This window comes from Malaclemys terrapin, chromosome 16 (assembly GCF_027887155.1).
Source record: "Malaclemys terrapin pileata isolate rMalTer1 chromosome 16, rMalTer1.hap1, whole genome shotgun sequence".
In the NCBI taxonomy this organism is placed as follows: Eukaryota; Metazoa; Chordata; order Testudines; family Emydidae; genus Malaclemys; species Malaclemys terrapin.
The window spans coordinates 8079758-8099912 of NC_071520.1; the positions used below are offsets into that span (position 1 = coordinate 8079758).

The 20155-nt window shown below is 42.8% G+C and overlaps 1 protein-coding gene across 2 annotated transcripts in view; it reads right to left on the bottom strand.

Annotated features, from left to right (window-relative positions):
- Positions 1-20155, bottom strand: part of MED13L (mediator complex subunit 13L) — a 396063-nt gene that overhangs the window by 23162 nt on the left and 352746 nt on the right. For both annotated transcript variants that reach the window (XM_054006362.1, XM_054006361.1), the window contains exons 20-25: positions 19873-20065; positions 17076-17520; positions 15243-15462; positions 11670-11858; positions 7906-8129; positions 7325-7467 (exon numbers count right to left, since the gene is read on the bottom strand). In XM_054006362.1, coding sequence (XP_053862337.1) covers positions 7325-7467; positions 7906-8129; positions 11670-11858; positions 15243-15462; positions 17076-17520; positions 19873-20065 — 1414 coding nt within the window. The remainder of the gene's footprint in view (positions 1-7324; positions 7468-7905; positions 8130-11669; positions 11859-15242; positions 15463-17075; positions 17521-19872; positions 20066-20155) is intronic.

Consider the following 20155-nt stretch of genomic DNA (forward strand, 5'->3'; position numbering starts at 1 on the left):
AGAAGGCAATTAGGTTAGTCAGGCACGACTTCCCCTTCGTGAATCCATGCTGACTGTTCCTGATCACTTTCCTCTCCTCTAAATGTTTCATAATTGATTCCTTGAGGACCTGCTCCATGATTTTTCCAGGGACTGAGGTGAGGCTGACTGGCCTGTAGTTCCCCGGATCCTCCTTCTTCCCTTTTTTAAAGATGGGCACTACATTAGCCTTTTTCCAGTCATCTGGGACCTCCCCCGATCGCCATGAGTTTTCAAAAATAATGGCTAATGGCTCTGCAATCTCACCCGCCAACTCCTTTAGCACCCTCGGATGCAGCGCATCCGGCCCCATGGACTTGTGCACGTCCAGTTTTTCTAAATAGTCCCGAACCACTTCTTTCTCCACAGAGGGTTGGCCACCTTCTCCCCATGCTGTACTGCCCAGTGCAGCAATCTGGGAGCTGACCTTGTGCGTGAAGACAGAGGCAAAAAAATCATTGAGTACATTAGCTTTTTCCACATCCTCGGTCACTAGGTTGCCTCCCTCATTCAGTAAGGGGCCCACACTTTCCTTGATTTTCTTCTTGTTGCTAACATACCTGAAGAAACCCTTCTTGTTACTCTTAACATCTCTTGCTAACTGCAACTCCAAGTGTGATTTGGCCTTCCTGATTTCACTCCTGCACGCCTGAGCAATATTTTTATACTCCTCCCTGGTCATTTGTCCAATCTTCCACTCCTTATAAGCCTCTTTTTTGCGTTTAAGATCAGCAAGGATTTCACTGTTTAGCCAAGCTGGTCGCCTGCCATATTTACTATTCTTTCTACACATCGGGATGGTTTGTTCCTGCAACCTCAATAAGGATTCTTTAAAATACAGCCAGCTCTCCTGGACCCCTTTGCCCTTCATGTTATTCTCCCAGGGGATCCTGCCCATCTGTTCCCTGAGGGAGTCAAAGTCTGCTTTTCTGAAGTCCAGGGTCCGTATTCTGCTGCTCTCCTTTCTTCCTTGTGTCAGGATCCTGAACTCGACCATCTCATGGTCACTGCCTCCCAGGTTCCCATCCACTTTTGCTTCCCCTACTAGTTCTTCCCTGTTTGTGAGCAGCAGGTCAAGAAAAGCTTTGCCCCTAGTTGGTTCCTCCAGCACTTGCACCAGGAAATTGTCCCCTACACTTTCCAAAAATTTCCTGGATTGCCTGTGCACCGCTGTATTGCTCTCCCAGCAGATATCAGGGTGATTAAAGTCTCCCATGAGAACCAGGGCCTGTGATCTAGCAACTTCTGCTAGTTGCCAGAAGAAAGCCTCGTCCACCTTGTCCCCCTGGTCTGGTGGTCTATAGCAGACTCCAACCACGACATCACCCTTGTTGCTCACACTTCTCAACTTTATCCAGAGACTCTCAGGTTTTTCTGCAGTATCATACCGGAGCTCTGAGCAGTCATACTCCTCTCTTACATACAACGCAGTGTTGCTTCACTCAGAATGTCTTCCAGAATGTTGTCTGGCAATATTAGTTTTGCATTGGATCTCTTAATCATTTCTTGCACAGCCATTCAAGTCAAATACGCTATCCCAAGAAGATCTACTGTATCTAAGTGGTGGCGGCAGCAACAGTTGATGGTATTCCTTAACTATTAGTGTGGGATTCAAAAATCCTCTTCCCTTAACTGTAATCTAAACCTCAGCTATTACCCCTACATAGCGCTGAAGATCAGTTGCTCAGTAAACATGAGAATTTGCTCCTATTTCACAGGTCCTTGGCCACACACATTCTATCACTCACACGCAAAGTGGTTTGCCCTAACATTTGAATGTTGTGAAAGATGGTAATGTTCAGAAGAAATGTCCTTATAAAAGGAACCTGATTTATAATGACAAATGGGATCAGAGCTCTGGATCCAAATGACACTTTCTGAACTCCTTCTAATGTGAATCATTCAAACAAACAGACACTATTTTTCCTCTTAATTTTTAGCAATAAGACACTCTAGGCAGTGCATAACTGAGAGATTACTGAAATTGGAAATGCTGAAACACTTGGCCTTTGGCCTCTTACTTCACAATGCACACAGAGCATGCAATAATCCCCCAGAAATGCACTGCCTGCCACGTCCTATTACTTTAATGTCACTCCAGCGTGAGCATTCTTTACATGAGATCATCTCTCAGTTGAACTGTTCCTTTTTCTACAGAGGAAGTAGAAATACAATTATTTTCATCTGACTAACATGCTGCAAACTGGAGTGCTTGAAATCTGAGTGCTGGGTCAACAGGAATTCCACACGCACAAGACCAGAAAATGCCACAGAGCTACAATTAAAAAGAAAGAAAGAGCTGTGAAGGTGAATATTTCTTCAAAGGAGCACTCAGATGCACTATAAAACAGTGGCTGAGGATCTCCTCTGATAGAACAAAAGCAGTTCAAGACTCTGAGGTCAATCTTCTGAAAATAGCCACCAGGAACCCCAACTAAGCAGACAGACTCATAGTACAGCCAGGGGAAAGGATCTGCTGATTTTAAATTAAATTCTCAATCTCTATTCCCCTTCACACTCTCCACTTTAACTGACAGCCCTGTGATTGGCACCTCATTCCCCCACCAAGAGAGAGATAACTGCTTCTTCCTAAAGCCAATTTATGCTCCTCCTTTGTGAGTACTAGCTGAATTGAAGGTAGTGTGATTTCTGCTTCTTTTCCTACACTGACTGAAGCATCTCAGGCTAGCCTGTGTGCTGGTATAGAAAAATGACACACACTGCTCATCTGATTTATTTTAATTAGCTCCAAACCCATGAATCTGGGATTGCTTTGAATAAGTCACAGCACCACCTTAGGTGATTAATGTAAGAGGAGAATGCACAATGTTTTAAATAAGATCTTTATCCTCCAGCCTAGATTACCTTTCATGCTGCAATTCAAACAACAAAACGCACTAAATGTCTTACCTATATCGCAATCCCAGCCCTAAGATTCGCTCCATTTTTCACTGTGGAATCATTCACCCAGACCTGCACAAGAGCCACCATCCTTCTGGCTGAAGATAGGAGGAACTCCTTTCAGGGCCTATGCGTGCTGATCTTTAAATTAGGAGGGATCGTTCCCTGAGTGAAGCCAGGCACTCCTCTTCCAATCTATGTACTAACTGCTTAACTCCAGCCACTATTGGGTCAAGTGATGAGATGTCTCATACTACCTCAAGAAACGGAACTGAGGTCAACTACATGGCAGCACCAGAGTGCCACCATATTGCTAGACTCAAAATCTTGCGTGTACGACTGTTTCTGGTCATCACTGTTTGAGTGTTGTAGACATGCAGGTAGAAACTTAGTTCAGTGTAAGCACAAGCTGATTGCAGCTTTACTGTATGGGACAGAAAAAGGAATTTTACAGCCTAGTCATTCAGTGGTCTGCCAAAGAAAGTATTCATCCAAGTGCTTAGAACGCATAGGCGACCAAAAATAACTTCTGTTAGCCCACATACTCATTTGATTTTAAGGAAGATTAATTTATAAATCGCTATCTACTAAATGTCTGGTGGCACCTTAAAGACTAACAGATTTATTTGGGCATAAGCTTTCGTGAGTAAAAACCTCACTGGTTTTTACTCACGAAAGCTTATGCCCAAATAAATCTGTTAGTCTTTAAGGTGCCACCAGACTCTTTGTTGTTTCTGTAGATACAGACTAACACGGCTACCCCCTGATACTATCTACTAAATGTTATTGTAAGTTAGTTCTACAGTCTTTACAGTGAGGTGACCTACAACCTTACCTCAACATATACCATACCAGGTTACTCAATTACTGATTTTTTTAACCCTGTTCAATATTTTATCTTGTTTTTGAATTTGGATCAGCTTTGGAAAATGAAGGTCTCTGCACATAGGCTACACGGAAAGAAAATCCAAAGTAAAATTCTCCATAGTGCCCTGTCAATGTCCACAATCCCCTAATGGGGATGCCAGTTGTTGGACATCCCTTGCAGGCCACAAGGTACACCCTAATATTAAGTAAACCCTAGTGACCAGTTCATTTTTAGTTACTTTGCAATTGATGTAATTTTGACCTGCTGCTCAGTATCTTCACTGAAGTCAGTAGAGTTGCTTCCATTTGACGTTTAAAATCAGATCTTAACCCTGTATCTGCTACTTTCCTGTGAACCCTCTACCCGGACAGGATCCATATGGCTCCTCAGTTACCCTAAGCTTATGCTATACTGTGACCAGGACAGGACTTCCACCTACAGAAATCACATTTCCAGGGTTAAAATTATACATGTTATGCTACTGTATTACGCCATCCAATAATGCCAGGCTGTACTTCACTTTTGGCTTATTAGTCTCCCTATGATTGCTATCCTTATGCTTTTGTTATTGCTCAGCACTAATAGGGCCTGTCAGGCCAAACTGCACTGAACCTCTTGTTCCTTTTGGGTTTTTTTCTTAGCTACTAACATGTACATGTTGTGTAAGCATTTAGCAAAAGTAATTATAATATCTACCATATAGCAATGTACATTTTCAAACTATTGTTCAAATAGTACCTAGCGAATCCACACACCTGTGGGAGGTAGGTGAGCAAGTGAATATAGGCATTCCCATTGTATAGACAGGGATAAAATTACTTGTCCAGGCCACACAATGACTTAGTATCAGAGGTGGAATTATAACTCCAGGCCATAGTGCCTGGTTTGCAGCGTCATGTTCAATATACTAAACCAAGGGTCGACAACTGGCAGCACACGAGCCGATTTTTACTAGCATGTTGCTGCCAGCCGGGATTCCGGCCACCGGCCCCACTCAGCCCGCTGCCGGCCTAGGTGAACAGAAACCCGAGCTGGCAGCAGGCTGAGTGGGGCCGGCGGCCAGGACCCCGGCTGGCAGGAGCCGGCAGCTGGAACCCCAGACCAGCAGTAGGCTGAGCCGCTCAGCCCGCCGCCGGTCTGGGGTCCCGGCCATCGGCCCCGCTCAGCCTGCTGATGGCCTGGGATACCAGCCGCTGGCCCTACTCACCTTGCTGCTGGTCTGGGGTTCCAGCTGCCTGGCCCCCTGCCAGCCGGGGTCCAAGTCTCCAGCCCTGCTCAGCCTGCTGCCGGTATGGGGTACCGACAGCCAGCCCAGGGCTCTGCTCCTGGCCTGGGCCCAGTGCTCTGCAGCCACCCCCATCGTCTAAAAAAATCTCGCCCAGAAAGGGCATCTTGCACCCCCAAGGGGTGCGTGCACCCCAGGTTAAGAACCACTGCACTAAACTGATAAGATCTGCATTTTAATTTAGTTTTAAATGAAGCTTCTTAAACATTTTAAAAACCTTGTTTACTTTACATACAATAGTTTAGTTATATAATATAGACTTCTAGAGAGAGACCTTCTAAAAACGTTAAAATGTATTACTTGCACGTGAAACCTTAAATCAGAGTGAATAAATGAAGACTCGGCACACCACTTCTGAAAAAAGAAGAACAGGAGTACTTGTGGCACCTTAGAGACTAACAAATTTATTAGAGCATAAGCTTTCGTGGACTACAGCCCACTTCTTCGGATGCATATAGAATGGAACATATAATGAGGAGATATATATACACACATACAGAGAGCATAAACAGGTGGGAGTTGTTTGAGAGGCCAATTAATTAAGAGAAAAAAAACTTTTGAAGTGATAATCAAGCTAGCCGAGTACAGACAGTGTGATAAGAAGTGTGAGAGTACTTACAAGGGGAGATAGAGTCAACGTTTGTAATGGCTCAGCCATTCCCAGTCCTTATTCAAACCGGAGTTGATTGTGTCTAGTTTGCATATCAATTCTAGCTCTGCAGTCTCTCTTTGGAGTCTGTTTTTGAAGTTTTTCTGTTGTAATATAGCCACCCGCAGGTCTGTCACTGAATGACCAGACAGGTTAAAGTGTTCTCCCACTGGTTTTTGAGTATTTTGATTCCTGATGTCAGATTTGTGTCCATTAATTCTTTTGCGTAGTGGTTGTCTCTATCCGAGGGATTGGAGCAAATGCGGTTATATCTTAGAGCTTGGCTGTAGACAATGGATCGTGTGGTGTGTCCTGGATGGAAGCTGGAGGCATGTAGGTAAGTGTAGCGGTCAGTAGGTTTCCAGTATAGGGTGGTATTGATGTGACCATCGCTTATTAGCACAGTAGTGTCCAGGAAATGGACCGCTTGTGTGGAGCACCTACAAGATCTCTATCAAGCATTCTTAAAACTACAATACCCACCTGCTGAAGTGAAAAAACAGATTGACAGAGCCAGACGAGTACCCAGAAGTCACCTCCTACAAGACAGGCCCAACAAAGAAAATAACAGAACACCACTAGCTGTCACCTTCAGCCCCCAACTAAAACCTCTCCAGCACATCATCAGAGATCTACAACCTATCCTGAAAGATGATCCTTTACTCTCACAGATCTTGGGAGACAGACCTGTCCTCGCTTACAGACAACCCCCCAACCTAAAGCAAATACTCACCAGCAACCACACATCACTGAACAAAACCACTAACCCAGGAACCTATCCTTGTAACAAACCCCGATGCCAACTCTGTCCACATATCTATTCAAGTGACATCATCATAGGACCTAATCACATCAGCCATACCATCAGGGGCTCGTTCACCTGCACATCTACCAATGTGATATATGCCATCATGTGCCAGCAATGCCCCTCTGCCATGTACATTGGCCAAACCGGACAGTCTCTACGCAAAAGAATTAATGGACACAAATCTGACATCAGGAATCAAAATACTCAAAAACCAGTGGGAGAACACTTTAACCTGTCTGGTCATTCAGTGACAGACCTGCGGGTGGCTATATTACAACAGAAAAACTTCAAAAACAGACTCCAAAGAGAGACTGCAGAGCTAGAATTGATATGCAAACTAGACACAATCAACTCCGGTTTGAATAAGGACTGGGAATGGCTGAGCCATTACAAACGTTGACTATCTCCCCTTGTAAGTACTCTCACACTTCTTATCACACTGTCTGTACTCGGCTAGCTTGATTATCACTTCAAAAGTTTTTTTTCTCTTAATTAATTGGCCTCTCAAACAACTCCCACCTGTTTATGCTCTCTGTATGTGTGTATATATATCTCCTCATTATATGTTCCATTCTATATGCATCTGAAGAAGTGGGCTGTAGTCCACGAAAGCTTATGCTCTAATAAATTTGTTAGTCTCTAAGGTGCCACAAGTACTCCTGTTCTTCTTTTTGCGGATACAGACTAACACGGCTGTTACTCTGAAACTTGTCACTTCTGAAAGTTTGCCGACCCCTGTACTAAACCAGCTTGTAGCTCTACTCCTCAGCACATGGCATCCTTAGCTGTCCTTACCTTTTAACTCCCCGTGGCCCAGTCTTCCAAGTCGCCCAATTACAACTCTCCAGGGCAGTGATGTCATCTGTACAATCCCAACGCACCATTCCCACAGCTTCTGCAGACCAATTTTACGTGCAGACACTTTGCTCCTCCTTGATCTGGAGATAAGAAGGATGAATTTCAGATTTCTATCCCATTGTCACTATTTCACTTTTTTCTATCTAACTGAACTCTTATACTGCCCCGAGAACTGTAAGATCTGAGTGTCTCATTTACATTCAAATACCGAAAAGGAGTCTTTCCCTCTATTTTTATTACAGGCATTGCAGTAGTGCCCAAAGGCCCCAGTCACAAAATGAGCACCATTGTGCTGAGCACTGTAGCAGTAGTACTTGGAGATGCACTCAGTTGTCATTTCTAAAGCAACCACTTTCTTACTCCACATTTGGTAATCTGTGACACAAACCATCAATACAAAGAAATGTTATCACCCTAGTAACAGAGGGGACTAGAAAGGGATGTGCCAACAGCCAGATAACAAAGTGAACGTAGACGGAATGTCAATCCAAACTTAACATAAAACTGAAGGTTTCTACCTGTTTGGCAAATCGATATTTACAATGCAGGTTTCCAACAGCTCGCCATGGAGGTCAGTGCAGGATGCCAGGAGCCAGCGCTGATCATGAGACAAACAATATCCAACGAAGAGTACATTGTATTTCTGACTGGCCTCTCCAAATGTCTCCCCCAGCTCTGTTTGTTTGTCTTTGATGGGTGCCAGTATGAAAGGAGGAGAGTACAGCTGAATTGGACTGGGGCGCTGTAATCAAAGTCAGCAACATCATCATCAGTACAGAGTTATCTAAAGCAGCGTTTGCATAAGAAATGTATAACATGGAATGGTGATATATATCTGAAGAAATATGGAAGTTATGAAACAAACAGGTATAAGCCAAGGAATTCATAGTCAAAACTAATATATTCTGGAAACAGATGAACATAAAGGAATCCATCACCATTAATAAATGTCACCTAATTCAGACAGTTCCACAAACTTAGCAATTGTTTACTCCTGGAGGAATTCTGCACCACTGCATATGCACAGCATTTATGTTCCCCGCAGAAAAAGGACTGACAGGGAAGCAAAAAGAAGCCACAAGAGCAGTCATGCAACCCTCCCCAGCAATATGTTTCGGGTGCCCAGGACAGCTGGCAGAGAGGTAAATCACTGTGGGACAGGAGGTGGGACTGGGGAAGATCTGGCTGGTGGTTCTACCCTGTGCCGAGCTCAGGTGCTAGTCCAGCCTGGGCTGGGGAGGACGGGACTTCCTCTTCCCTTGCATGGCATCCGGGGCCAGGTCAGACCCAACTCCAGATTTCTCCCCCAGCTGCAAAAAGCTCTGCAAACTGCCTCCCCCCGCTTCCTGCACCCATTTCTCCTAATCTTCAGGGGGAGGGGTTCCTGTACAGAGAACTGCTCCCCATCTGCCCAACCCCCGTGCATCCAGACCCCTTCAGACCCAGACCCTCCCACCAAGCCTCACCCCCCTGCACTCAGAACCCCCCATGATGAGCCCCACTCCCCCTGCACTTGGACCACCCTGACGAGCCACCCGCACTCAGATCCCCACCTCACCGAGCCCCAACCAGTTGCACCTGGATCATCGCCCCACTTCCCCCACTCCCGGAGCCCCCTGCCGAGCTCTATCCCCCCCCACACCCAGACCCCCCTTTCTGAGCCCCAGCCACCTTCACCTGACCCTCCTGCAGAGTCCAATTACCGTTGCACCCAGAACCCCCCACCAAGCCCCTGTGCATCAAGATCTCCTCACACCCAGATCCCCCACACCTGAATCCCCCCACACCTGAATCCCCCCACACTAAGCCCCTCCACATTTGGATCCTGCCTTGCTAAGCCTGCCCCCCACATTGCATGTCTCAGCGGGAGGGCGAGAGCTGTACTGTGATATCCCACCTCTGTGCAGCTATTGACCTGTGCTCCCCAATACCATGCTGGAGCCTTCACATTTATTTGACAAATAAAATTTGCAGAATTTAGCAGAATTTTAAAATATTGTGTCCAGAATTTTAATTTTTTTGGCACAGAATTTTTAATTTTTTGGCACAAAATTCCCTCAGGAGTAAAAATTTTAAAAATAGTCATGTGTACTATAATTTATTTATAAATATTCCTGAACTTTTATCTTCCTTTTACAGATAAGGAAATTAAGACACAGAGGCTGTGACTTGCCCAAAGCCACGTAGCAAGTCTGTGGCAGAAGTAGGACTTCAAACCCTGATTTTCTGACTCCCAGCCTTGTGTTTTAATTGCTAAAAGTGCTAAATATATACAGGCTACTGAGAATTTGATCTAAGAAATATTTGTATGTGTTAGTTACGAGTTGATAACTCATGAGTAATGGAGTGACAGAGTCACAAGTTATAAACCTTTTAAAATAGGGGCTTCTCTGTAGACGGTGCTGACATAACCTCATGTAGCAAGGGTCATGAAATGCAGTCATAATACGAATACAAAGTATCTGAAATCCTGCAAAGTACAAACCTTTGTTTTTCTTTTAAATCTAATTTCAGAGCTATTTTGGAGGTTTCAGTGTCCGAGCTGAACAGCAGGTCTGCTGCTAATCAGTACTACTGTAATTACTAACTCACTTAGGTAAAAAAATTACCAGATTTTGAAGGACGCCCCCTAGGATTATTCAGCACCCAGTTTGTAATTAAAGTATTAATTCAGTTCTGCCTCTATGTGTAAATACTTTCAATCACCCCTGAAACAATGCTTACCCAGTAATCATTACCTTACTAAACCTCCTCAAACGTTATGTTGTATCAATCAAGGAATTATAAAGCAAATGAGGTTACTGGATAAGTGGTCTATAGTAAATGATCTAGGAACTGATAGGCTATCATGTCTAACTTTTTAGTTAACTGAGAATACGTTTTGAAGATGGGGATGGATGAGAAGTGCACATATCATGGAGAGAGCAGTCATTTTCCCCATTCGTGGTATACTAAATACAAACAATTACATGTGAAAATGTTACTTTTCTTGTCCTGTTAATTTTGTCTTCTTTTGTCTCTTTGAAAAATTAAAAAGGTGGCAAAGAAAGAATAAATAAATCAGTTTGAGGAGAAAGGAAGAAAAGTAATGTTCTGGTTTCTTATACAGGTTGGAGCACCATCCCACTACTGCTCTCTTTCTTTCCCTTTCCTTACCAAAACTCATCCGTTTCTTTCCCTTCTCCTCTCTACCTATTTGCCCATTCAGATCTATTATCCCATCCTCTCTCATGGTGATCCTTTCCACTCTTGTTCAATCCTCTTTCCTCTCCCCCTCCTCCTCCCTCTGTTCTTGTCTGTTCTGCACCACACTGACCACTGTGCTGTCTGCACATAAACTGGAGAAACTCAGGTGTTGCATTATAAAATAATGCCATATTGTCATGGCACTATTACAAAATGCAACACCTGAACAATAGTACAGACTCTTGTGCTGGGCCTCCATTAGAGTAAGACAGGGAGCTGCTGGCAGAGTGTTTTCTGTGAGTGTCCTTCAATTTTGGAATTCACTGTTCCCCTTGGTCAAAACTATCCCAATATTATTCTTGACCTAAAGGCATGTTGCAGAGTCCATCTGTTTGAAGAGACATTCTGTGTTTTTGGGGGGACAGGAGGACTGAGGCCGAGATTTCTTTTGGGAATTTTGAGAAGTGGGGAGATTCTGATTTGGATTGTAATCTGTTTTTGATTCTTGTTGGGTGTATGTATGTGAGCAAATGTGCTATATTTTGGTTTCATAATGATTTTGGAATTGCATTTTTAATTAATATCCCGGGCTCCAGATGTCCTTGCTAAGTGTTTTTTATATTTGTTTAGTTAAATCTAAATAAAGGTAAGCCCCATTGTATTTCCCAAAGGATGAACATTCCTGGGAAATAGGAAGGATTATTCTTCACTCGAGACTTCTGAAATGCAGAAAACAGAGCTTGAATCTTTGCAAATTTAGGATCAGATGAAAGACAGAATCACTTAACCTACAGACCATTATAGTAATTTCATGAGAAGTGACAGAATCCGGAGGGGATTTCTCCATTTACCCTTTGCCATAGGTAGCTGAACATTAGACCTGAATGTGCTCAACTACCCATTTCGTATATGGACACATTAGGCTATGCACATATTCACTGGTCTTTCCTTTTCCCTACATCATCATCTCCAATACCTTGAAAAGAAGAAAGCTACTGGCTACTCAAAGTATTTCCCATACTCATTCTTTCTGGGTTCTGAGAAATGAAATCAGTTCCTGAATCAGTCTCCTTGTTGTCCTGGTCGGAGTACTAACCTCAGGGTTCTTGAGGGTCATCTCAATGCTGGCAGCTGGCCCAAAGCCAGTAAGAGACTTAATGTGGATCTGTGTGGGCAATGGTCGCCTGCACTGGCAGTACACTGAAAATGCCAAAGACTTCAAGTGCTGAATGTAGAAAACCTGTTCATCCTTCATTGTCTGCAGCATGTACTGGCAAGGCACAATCTATACATTTATGTATAACAAATAAAAATCAGGATTAGAAATACTGAAAGGGCTTATAATAATAATTAATGGAGATATCCTATCTCCTAGAACTGGAAGGGACCTTGAAAGGTCATCGAGTCCAGCCCCCTGCCTTCACGAGCAGGACCAAGTACTGATTTTGCCCCAGATCCCTAAGTGGCCCCTCAAGGATTGAACTCACAACCCTGGGTTTAGCAGGCCAATGCTCAAACCACTGAGCTATCCCCCCCCCAACAACATGAAATAAAACAAGTCAAATTCAGGTTTATTTAGACCTGGCATTCATTCTTCATTTAGCAACTACAGACACTTTGTATCCTCGTGCTGTGTTTGTATGAGGGTAATACCCACAAGCTTCAATCAGGACATAGTGTTGGGTGCCGTAAGTATTTCTGAGAATGAACAATGCTATATCGAACCACAGTTTATTTTACATGGTTGTATCTCAGAGCCAGCTAGAAAAAAAATCATATTTTCCAGCAGCCCAGGGCCACCCAAAACCCAGTGCAATATAATTACTTCTTGTCCTCTGTACAAGATACTGAATTGTAATTAATAATCTGGCGTACGCTGACTGTCCTACTAGAGGCTCAAAGTGAAAACTGGCTTCCTGTGTAAATACCATTGAACAGAAAAAGAGAGAGATGATTTGCCTATGTCCTCTACATTGCTAACTCCTCCTCTGGCTCAACTCAACCTTTTGGCTTCATACTGCAGTTTGGGAAGGGAAAATACCTAGTTATGTATATACATCCTACTGGAGTGCATTATGGAAATGAACTGTTTGGAGTTTAAAAGAAATACCCTAAGACTGTGGGACAGCTTTTATGTTTAACCTCAATGAAATCAGAATCTCGTAAGTGGAAGTCAAGTCAGATCACCAGCTTGTCTATGATAGAGGACATGGAGCATACATATGACACTGAAGGTGGATGCAAATCAAAACCCTATTCCTGAAATCTGAGCATGTTTTTTAACCCAGGTCTGAATTTCTCAGATGGCCTTACTGAAACCTTGGGGCTAAACACCCTGAACTTTGCATTTCAAGCACAGCTCTTATATATAGCTGTGGTTCTCCTTTTCTTAATATAGGAAGAAAACGGTGGCAATCTCAGGAACTATATGGTTACTGTTATTAAACAGGTTAACTTTTATTAGTGACCACTGTACATGGACCTCCTCTTTCATGCCACTTTTATTGGTTTGTTCTGTGCGCCAACACTACCTCTGTGATGGTGAATTGTGTTGCAATGTCACATTACACACAATAGTGTGACTAACTGTTGCAATACAATTACATTCATAAAGCAAAATGAGATGTATTCCCCCAAAACATAAATGTTTCTCCATGGAAGAGACAGGCCCACAATATAAAAATTACCCTATGAAAAATGAGAGGTCTGGTGGCCAGAGCCTATCCTTGTGGATGAGAACAGGAAAAACAAGAAAGAAAGAAAATAAATGTTCTTTCAGAAACAGAACAAATAATACAAAAAGAAACTTTCTCAGGGCAAGTCCCTTTTTAGTTGAGAATTAAGTGCACTGTACTCTGCCTTGTCTTCAGCTCCCTCTTTAAGTACCATTGAGAAATAGAGTATACTAGAGCTGAATGGCTTATCTTTTAGATGGTAAGCTCATTGGGACCGAGTCTATCGTTTATTATGTTTAATACAGTGCCTAGCACAATGTTGTGGCCTTTAGGTGCTATCTCAATCGAAATGCTAAATAATAATAAATAATAACAATAAAAAACATTATCTGTGGTGTATACTGTCCACTAAATTTAAGTACCATAGTGTTTAACTGCATAATCTGTTTATCACGGTGTCAGTAGCATGACTCTTCTTTATAGTTCTGGATCATTCTAAGCCTATAAACATTTTTTTTATTCGGCAAAATGCCACACATCAAAAACCAAACTACAGGTACACAGAAAATAAACACGATGAATTGAGAACTGGCAAGCCTGTTAATTGTTTTACACAAATGGAGATCTAAGTGTACTATTGATCTCAAGTAGTGCAGGATCTACTCATATTATATTTCAGTCATAGAAATGATGATGGTTATTTCATTTTTAATATCTTCTGCTCAATCTCTTGGAGTGACCCAAGCTAAAATATGCAGCTGGGATACTAATATTACATTTTACACCAAAACTATAATAAATAATCTTTGATGATAGAAATACTTCAGGGGGCAGAAGTCCTGCAGTACAGTAAAAGGCCAAGATTATTAAAAGTGACAAATATCTTTAGTCGCCCAACTTGAGATGCCTTAGGAGGGGGGCCTAATTTTCAGACAAAGGATGAGTACCTCTGTCTGAAAAATCAGAGGCCTTTACCTGGTCAAGTTGAGCACCTAAGAAACAAGGCACCCAAACACTTCTAATTTTCCCTGGGGGTGCTCAAACCCTGCTCAGCCCCAGACCCTGCCACAACTCCACCCCTTCCTCCAAGGCCCTCCTCCACCTCTTTCCACCTCTCCCCCGAGCGCACCCCGTCCCTGCTTCTCCCCCACCCTCCCAGCGCCTCCTGCACATTGCTGAACAGCTGGGAGGGAGGAGGAGGAGTTGATCGGCAGAGCTGCAGGCGGGAGTGAGCTGGCTGCCGGTGGGTGCTAACCACCCACTAATTTTTTTTCATGGGTGCTCCAGCCTTGGAGCACCTACGGAGTCGGTGCCTGTGTACCAAAATCACGTCTCTGGGAAGGAGGCAAGGACATATAGTGCAAGTGCAAGCAGGCTGCATAAAGGGCCAAGTTCTGCTCCTGGTGACATCAGTTTAATCCTTGCATAACTCTACAGTAAGTAACTAATGCTATCTACTCAGGATTATATGAGGATATATTTTAACAAGCAGGTAGTAATACAGTAGTACACATTATGCATCTTTTCACATATTTCGCTTGCATTAAACAAAACAGAACACCTTAAAAGTTAATATAATAAACAGGCTGAGACACAGAATATACAAAGTAAAGAGATTCATAATAAACACAGCTACAACACTCCTTTGCCAGGACAATGCCATCACATTCTGTGTGCTATGGAATGTAATCCACTGTTTGGAAATCACCCAACAAAGAACACATGTTCTGGAACATACACAAAAGAAATGATTTAAGAGTACTGTGGCTCCTTCTTGCATTATGTCACAACCAGGATATTATTTTAACATATTACTTGTCCATTTAATAACACACATTTTGTAAATATCATCTAAATATTGTACATAACAGCACCTGGCACTATGTTCAGACACAGTATCTCAGCGTCTATTTTACATCTTTTTGTATCTTGCAGTTAGCAAACGTTTGATGTGGTAGAATGAATCTCTAAAGTAAAAAGATTAAAAATATTACCTGGAGAATGAAAGAATTCCTCATATTGTCGGGTAAGTTATCCAACATTTCTGTGTAGCATCGCATCAAACTTAACAGCCAGTAGTTGGCTGAGGCAGATTCCTCATCTGCAGTGTAGGTAAAAGGATCCACCATATAGATGACAACTGCTGGAGGATAGGCATGGCTGTCGGCAGATTCTGGGTCAGTGGGAATCCCTATTCTCTCCCTCTCTGTAACACTAGAGAGACATGTATTGTTAAGTGCATAAGCAAATTACAAAGTCTAATTATTGTTTTGTTCTAAGAGTTAGGGTGGGTAGGGAAAGAGTCTGAAGGGGAGGACTGCTTTTTACATTGAGAAAAAAAACCCTAAAAACACAGTCCAAGAATAGTGGCTGCTAAGATGTTACATCTATCCAAAGGATTACATCACATCAAAGTACCTGTTAATAATTTATTAAAGGTGCTTGCTAAAAGAGTGATACACCCCTATCTGAAACACCTAGAACAGTCTAGCTCTGAAGAATGTGTACAAGAAAGATGATTAGCACTGAATCAGTGAATGACAGTATACTATTTTCTGCTTGTGGTCATTAATGTACACATTTTTTTAGTGCTGGAGAAAGCTGGAAGAATGACAGGAGACTGTACAGCACTTGCAGTGAAGGTTTCCCCACGCTGCCTGCAAAAGTGCCTCAACCCTGAACAGGAGGGACAAACATGTAGAGGTGAGAAAGACGTTCAGTCTACATACTCTGCTGAGGCTGCCAACTAGTGCTAATTGTAGTGGTAGATTCTGCATAGATCACTGAACAGAAGTATAACAACTTCAAACAGGGCTCAATTCGAACTTGTTACTTAAAGAACGAGAGCTCATTAACCCATTATGTTATGACAGTTTATCAACATAACACCTACTTGCTAATATACATTACTGAAAAAGTGACAGGGGGGAAAATTACCCATCAAGAAAGATCTGCCTCCGGCAAGCAGAATTTTTAAATGGTGGCAATGAATTTTTCTAATTTTTAAAATAATGTTTTACACGCTCCTGTTTATGATGACTCTTTAGCAGCCCCAAACTGAAATCTGCTTATCCCTGAAATCTATTCCCTGACATCGTAAAATCACGCACCGGTTCCTTATTGGAGGGTTATTTAGAAATGCTATAATGCCAGAATAGGTTTAAGAAATAGCAGCAATGTAGCATTATATTTTTGAACATCTAACAAATCTATATACACAGAACACCACCTAGTTTGCAAATAGATAAGAAAAAAATTGTGGGTCCAATTTTGAGCCTATCAACAATAACCATGTCTCCTTTAACTAAACAATGTGAAATAATAATAAAACTCATTTCAATTACTACAAAGAATGAATAAAGTTCACCCACTATACATCAGAAACAGCTGTTGCAATCACAACCTGCCACAGCAGCAGCTCTGAGTGGCTGTGCGGGAAGCAAGGAGCTCCTGCACTTTCAGGAATGTCCATGTGGCTTAAGGGAAGGAGTCATGAATGCAGGAAGATCAGAGTATGTCTACACTGCAACTAAACACCTGCAGCTGGCTCGGGCTCGTGGGGCTTCGGCTGAGGGGCTGTAAAAGTGCGATGCAGATGTTCGGGCTCAGGCTGGAACCTGGCCTCTGGGATGCTCCATTCTCGTAGGATCCCAGAGCCCTGGCTACAGCTTGAATCTGAACATCTATTCTGCAATTTTACAGCCCCAAACCCTGCAAGCCTGAGTCAACAGACTCAGGCCAGCTGCAGGTGTTTAGTTGCAGTGTAGACGTACCCTAAGAAACTGAACTGGTAATACATGGGCTCGTTCAGGTATTTAGTAACTTACCTTTCCTGTCCGTCTTGCTGTTGCTGTGATGAGTTCTGTCCAGGTTCTGTGTCTCCTCCAGAACCTGTGCTCCCTGGCGGTCTGTCTGTAGAATTTCCCCCTGTGCTGGTGTTCTGCCCTGGGCCCACAATCCCACTAAACCCTGAAGAAGAGGTAGTGCTCATCTGGTTAATGCTGGGTGTCGAGGAAGATGCTGACAACTGTGGCACAGAAGATCCAGATGCTGAACTACTTCCTGCTACAAGGTTAGTGGTCCCACCATTGGGCGTGGAATTAAAGGAACTGCCTGTTGGTGGTGCCCCAGGAGCTGACAGACATGTTGAATTTGGGGGTACAGGTCCAGTGTTCCCAGGCATTGCTTGCCCTTGGCTTGCTGGCGCTGAGGTTTGGTATTTAGGTGGTATCAACAGGCTGCTGTCAAGCTGCAGAGTGGCTAAGTAAGGTGCTGAAAGAGTGTATAAACACAAGGTAGATTAATGACAGTGTATCAGATCTCACCAAACAAAGCACTGTAAAGTCACACAGTACTAGGCTTTCAGAATATTTGAGGGAGAAGGAAAATGTTGAGTATAATTTCCATTATAAATATTTAATTGTAGAATCAATTCTGCAGTTAGTCCCTTTTAATAATGTGATTCAACTATCTCTAAGTACAGGCTTGGCTTTGCAGAGTTCCTCCAGTATGAAGAGAAGGGGAAGTGAATAAACATTACTATTGACATGTCATTGCTTCTGGTTCGATTGTGATGTGATAACACTGTATTTGTGGCTGTAGATGGCATTCAACTTCACAAACAGCTAAATGAATTACTTCACAGTTCACAATGGCCATTTAAGAGAGCATCTCTATCTTTGTCAGTCCAAGCCCTTTTTACATGAACTACTATTCTGGGAGATTTAATTTAATTATGGTTGCTCCTTATGCAACTTCATGGACTGAGCACATACTACGCACTTCTGGGGGTGAGCAGGGAGTAAATATCGTATTAATCAGTATGGTAATGGTTCTACCCAGCTATGTGGTAAATGAAAGCTAAAAGCAAACTGAAAGAAGTAGTGGGATACTGGCAATTGTTACAGATAAATGTGCTAGATTCTGACCTCTCTGTGCTTCTCCCAAGCGTAGGAATCGTTAACGGATGGCGCAAGGCCAAGCCAGCAGAGCAGTCTCAGAGCACTTACGGTGTGTCTACACTATAGAGATCTGCTACGGCAATGAGATCTGCTACGGCAATGAGTTTCAGAGCCTGGGCCAACTGACTTGGGCACATGGGGCTCGCACTATGGCGCTAAATAGCCCTGTAGCACAAGCCTGAGTCAGTTAATCCAAGTTCTGGGATTCCCTGCCACAGGATTTTTTTTGCAGTGTAGACTTACTTTCAGGTCTGTTCTAGGTGGTGTTACTTGAGCCCTAATGCCATTCTGAGTTATGCTAAGAGTCAGTTTGGGCCAAAGAGTAGGGGAGAAGAAAGATGGCTTAGTGCTACCTTCCCCACCCCCATCCACTACTAAAAGGTTCTGCACCAAGAATAGCTCAGCTGGATCTAGGAGGTCTGGCTGAAATGGGTCCATCACTTCTTTAAAATAGGGATAATGATATTTACTTCCTCTGAAAAGCACTTTGAGCTTTACTGAAGGGAAGTGCCATAAGAGATAGGTATTATTATTTATTGAATGCTAATTATTTATTTAAGTCTAATTGGTACAGAGCTCCCGCCCATGCTCCAGCTGCTTATTTTATAACTTCCAAAACAAAATAATTAAATGATCCTTTTACTAATTAACCTATTACAACTACCATTACTCACTCACTTATCCCAAACCCTCAAACTCTATCCTGAACTTAAGAGGGTCGGGGGCACTAATTTCAGGATTTCACTGAAAACAACCTAGCGTCCTCCCCATTACCATTACATCAGAGGACTCTCAACTTGCACACTTCAGTGATCTAAATTCATCAACAGTTCAGCAGCTGATGTTCGGAGACAATTACCTATCATGCAGACTAGCATTGTCTCATTGTTTTCTTGTGCTCCATCATCTGTCTATATCTTCTTGTTGTCTTTTGTCTTACTTATACTATAAGCTCTTTCAGGCAAGCACCATCTTTCTGTTCTGTGATTCTATAGTGTGTAGGACAATAGGGTTCTGATCCTTGATTGGGGCTCCTCAAAACTAATATAAATAATAAATTGCCAGGGAATAACATAGGAAGATGGTCCCTCTCTCAGCCAAGGCCCAAGCCAGTTAGAACAAAGAGTGGGCATACTCTGCTTAACAAGGGACATAAAATAGCCACTACAAATTCTTCCAGTTGATTCAGTCAACCCATACCTATTAACTTAGTCTTGCTGGGTTGAGCTTCAGTCAGCTAGTTCTAATCTCTGTAAGGTATCAGATAAACCATTCAATCACAATGAGGTGACACTAGATCCTAGATGTGCTCATTAACCCTAATAGCTCAATATGTATGTTTAAACCTGCCCAAGAGGGCCTTTGGGATAGATGAGCAAATGTCCAGTAGTACACTGATTTCTCAGCAGGAACACAGAAATTGGCTTTTGGATCTCAAGATGAGTTTACAGGGCTGGCAGTTAGAAAAAATACATCTTTTTACTTGTAAAGTGAATAAATATAATATGGAAATCATGGAGAGACCATTAAAATGGAGCCCCACAAAGCTATTTTTACAATCATTTTACTTATCATAAATGTATTTACAGGGAAAACTGTTTCCCCCTCCCCCATATCCCAAAACAAAACAATCTTATTTTTATCCTAACCCAACTTCACTTACCTAGGTGATGCCGGCAAACTTGCGCATAAAGTTTGAGTCTGGAATGATTGTCACACTCCTCACTGCCCCAAGGCTGGTTAAACCATTCGCTCACTAGCTCATCTGTCACCTTTTGCGCCATGGTCTTTCCCACCCGCATGATTCCATCACGTAACACTTTGCAGATTGGTTTGTGTTGGCCAAGCCTACACATCTGGCGGCACAAGAAAAAATATTTGCAACAAGATGCCAGGTCCATAGAACAAAAACAGTAACTTGATAAACAGACTGGTTTGCAGTCTCA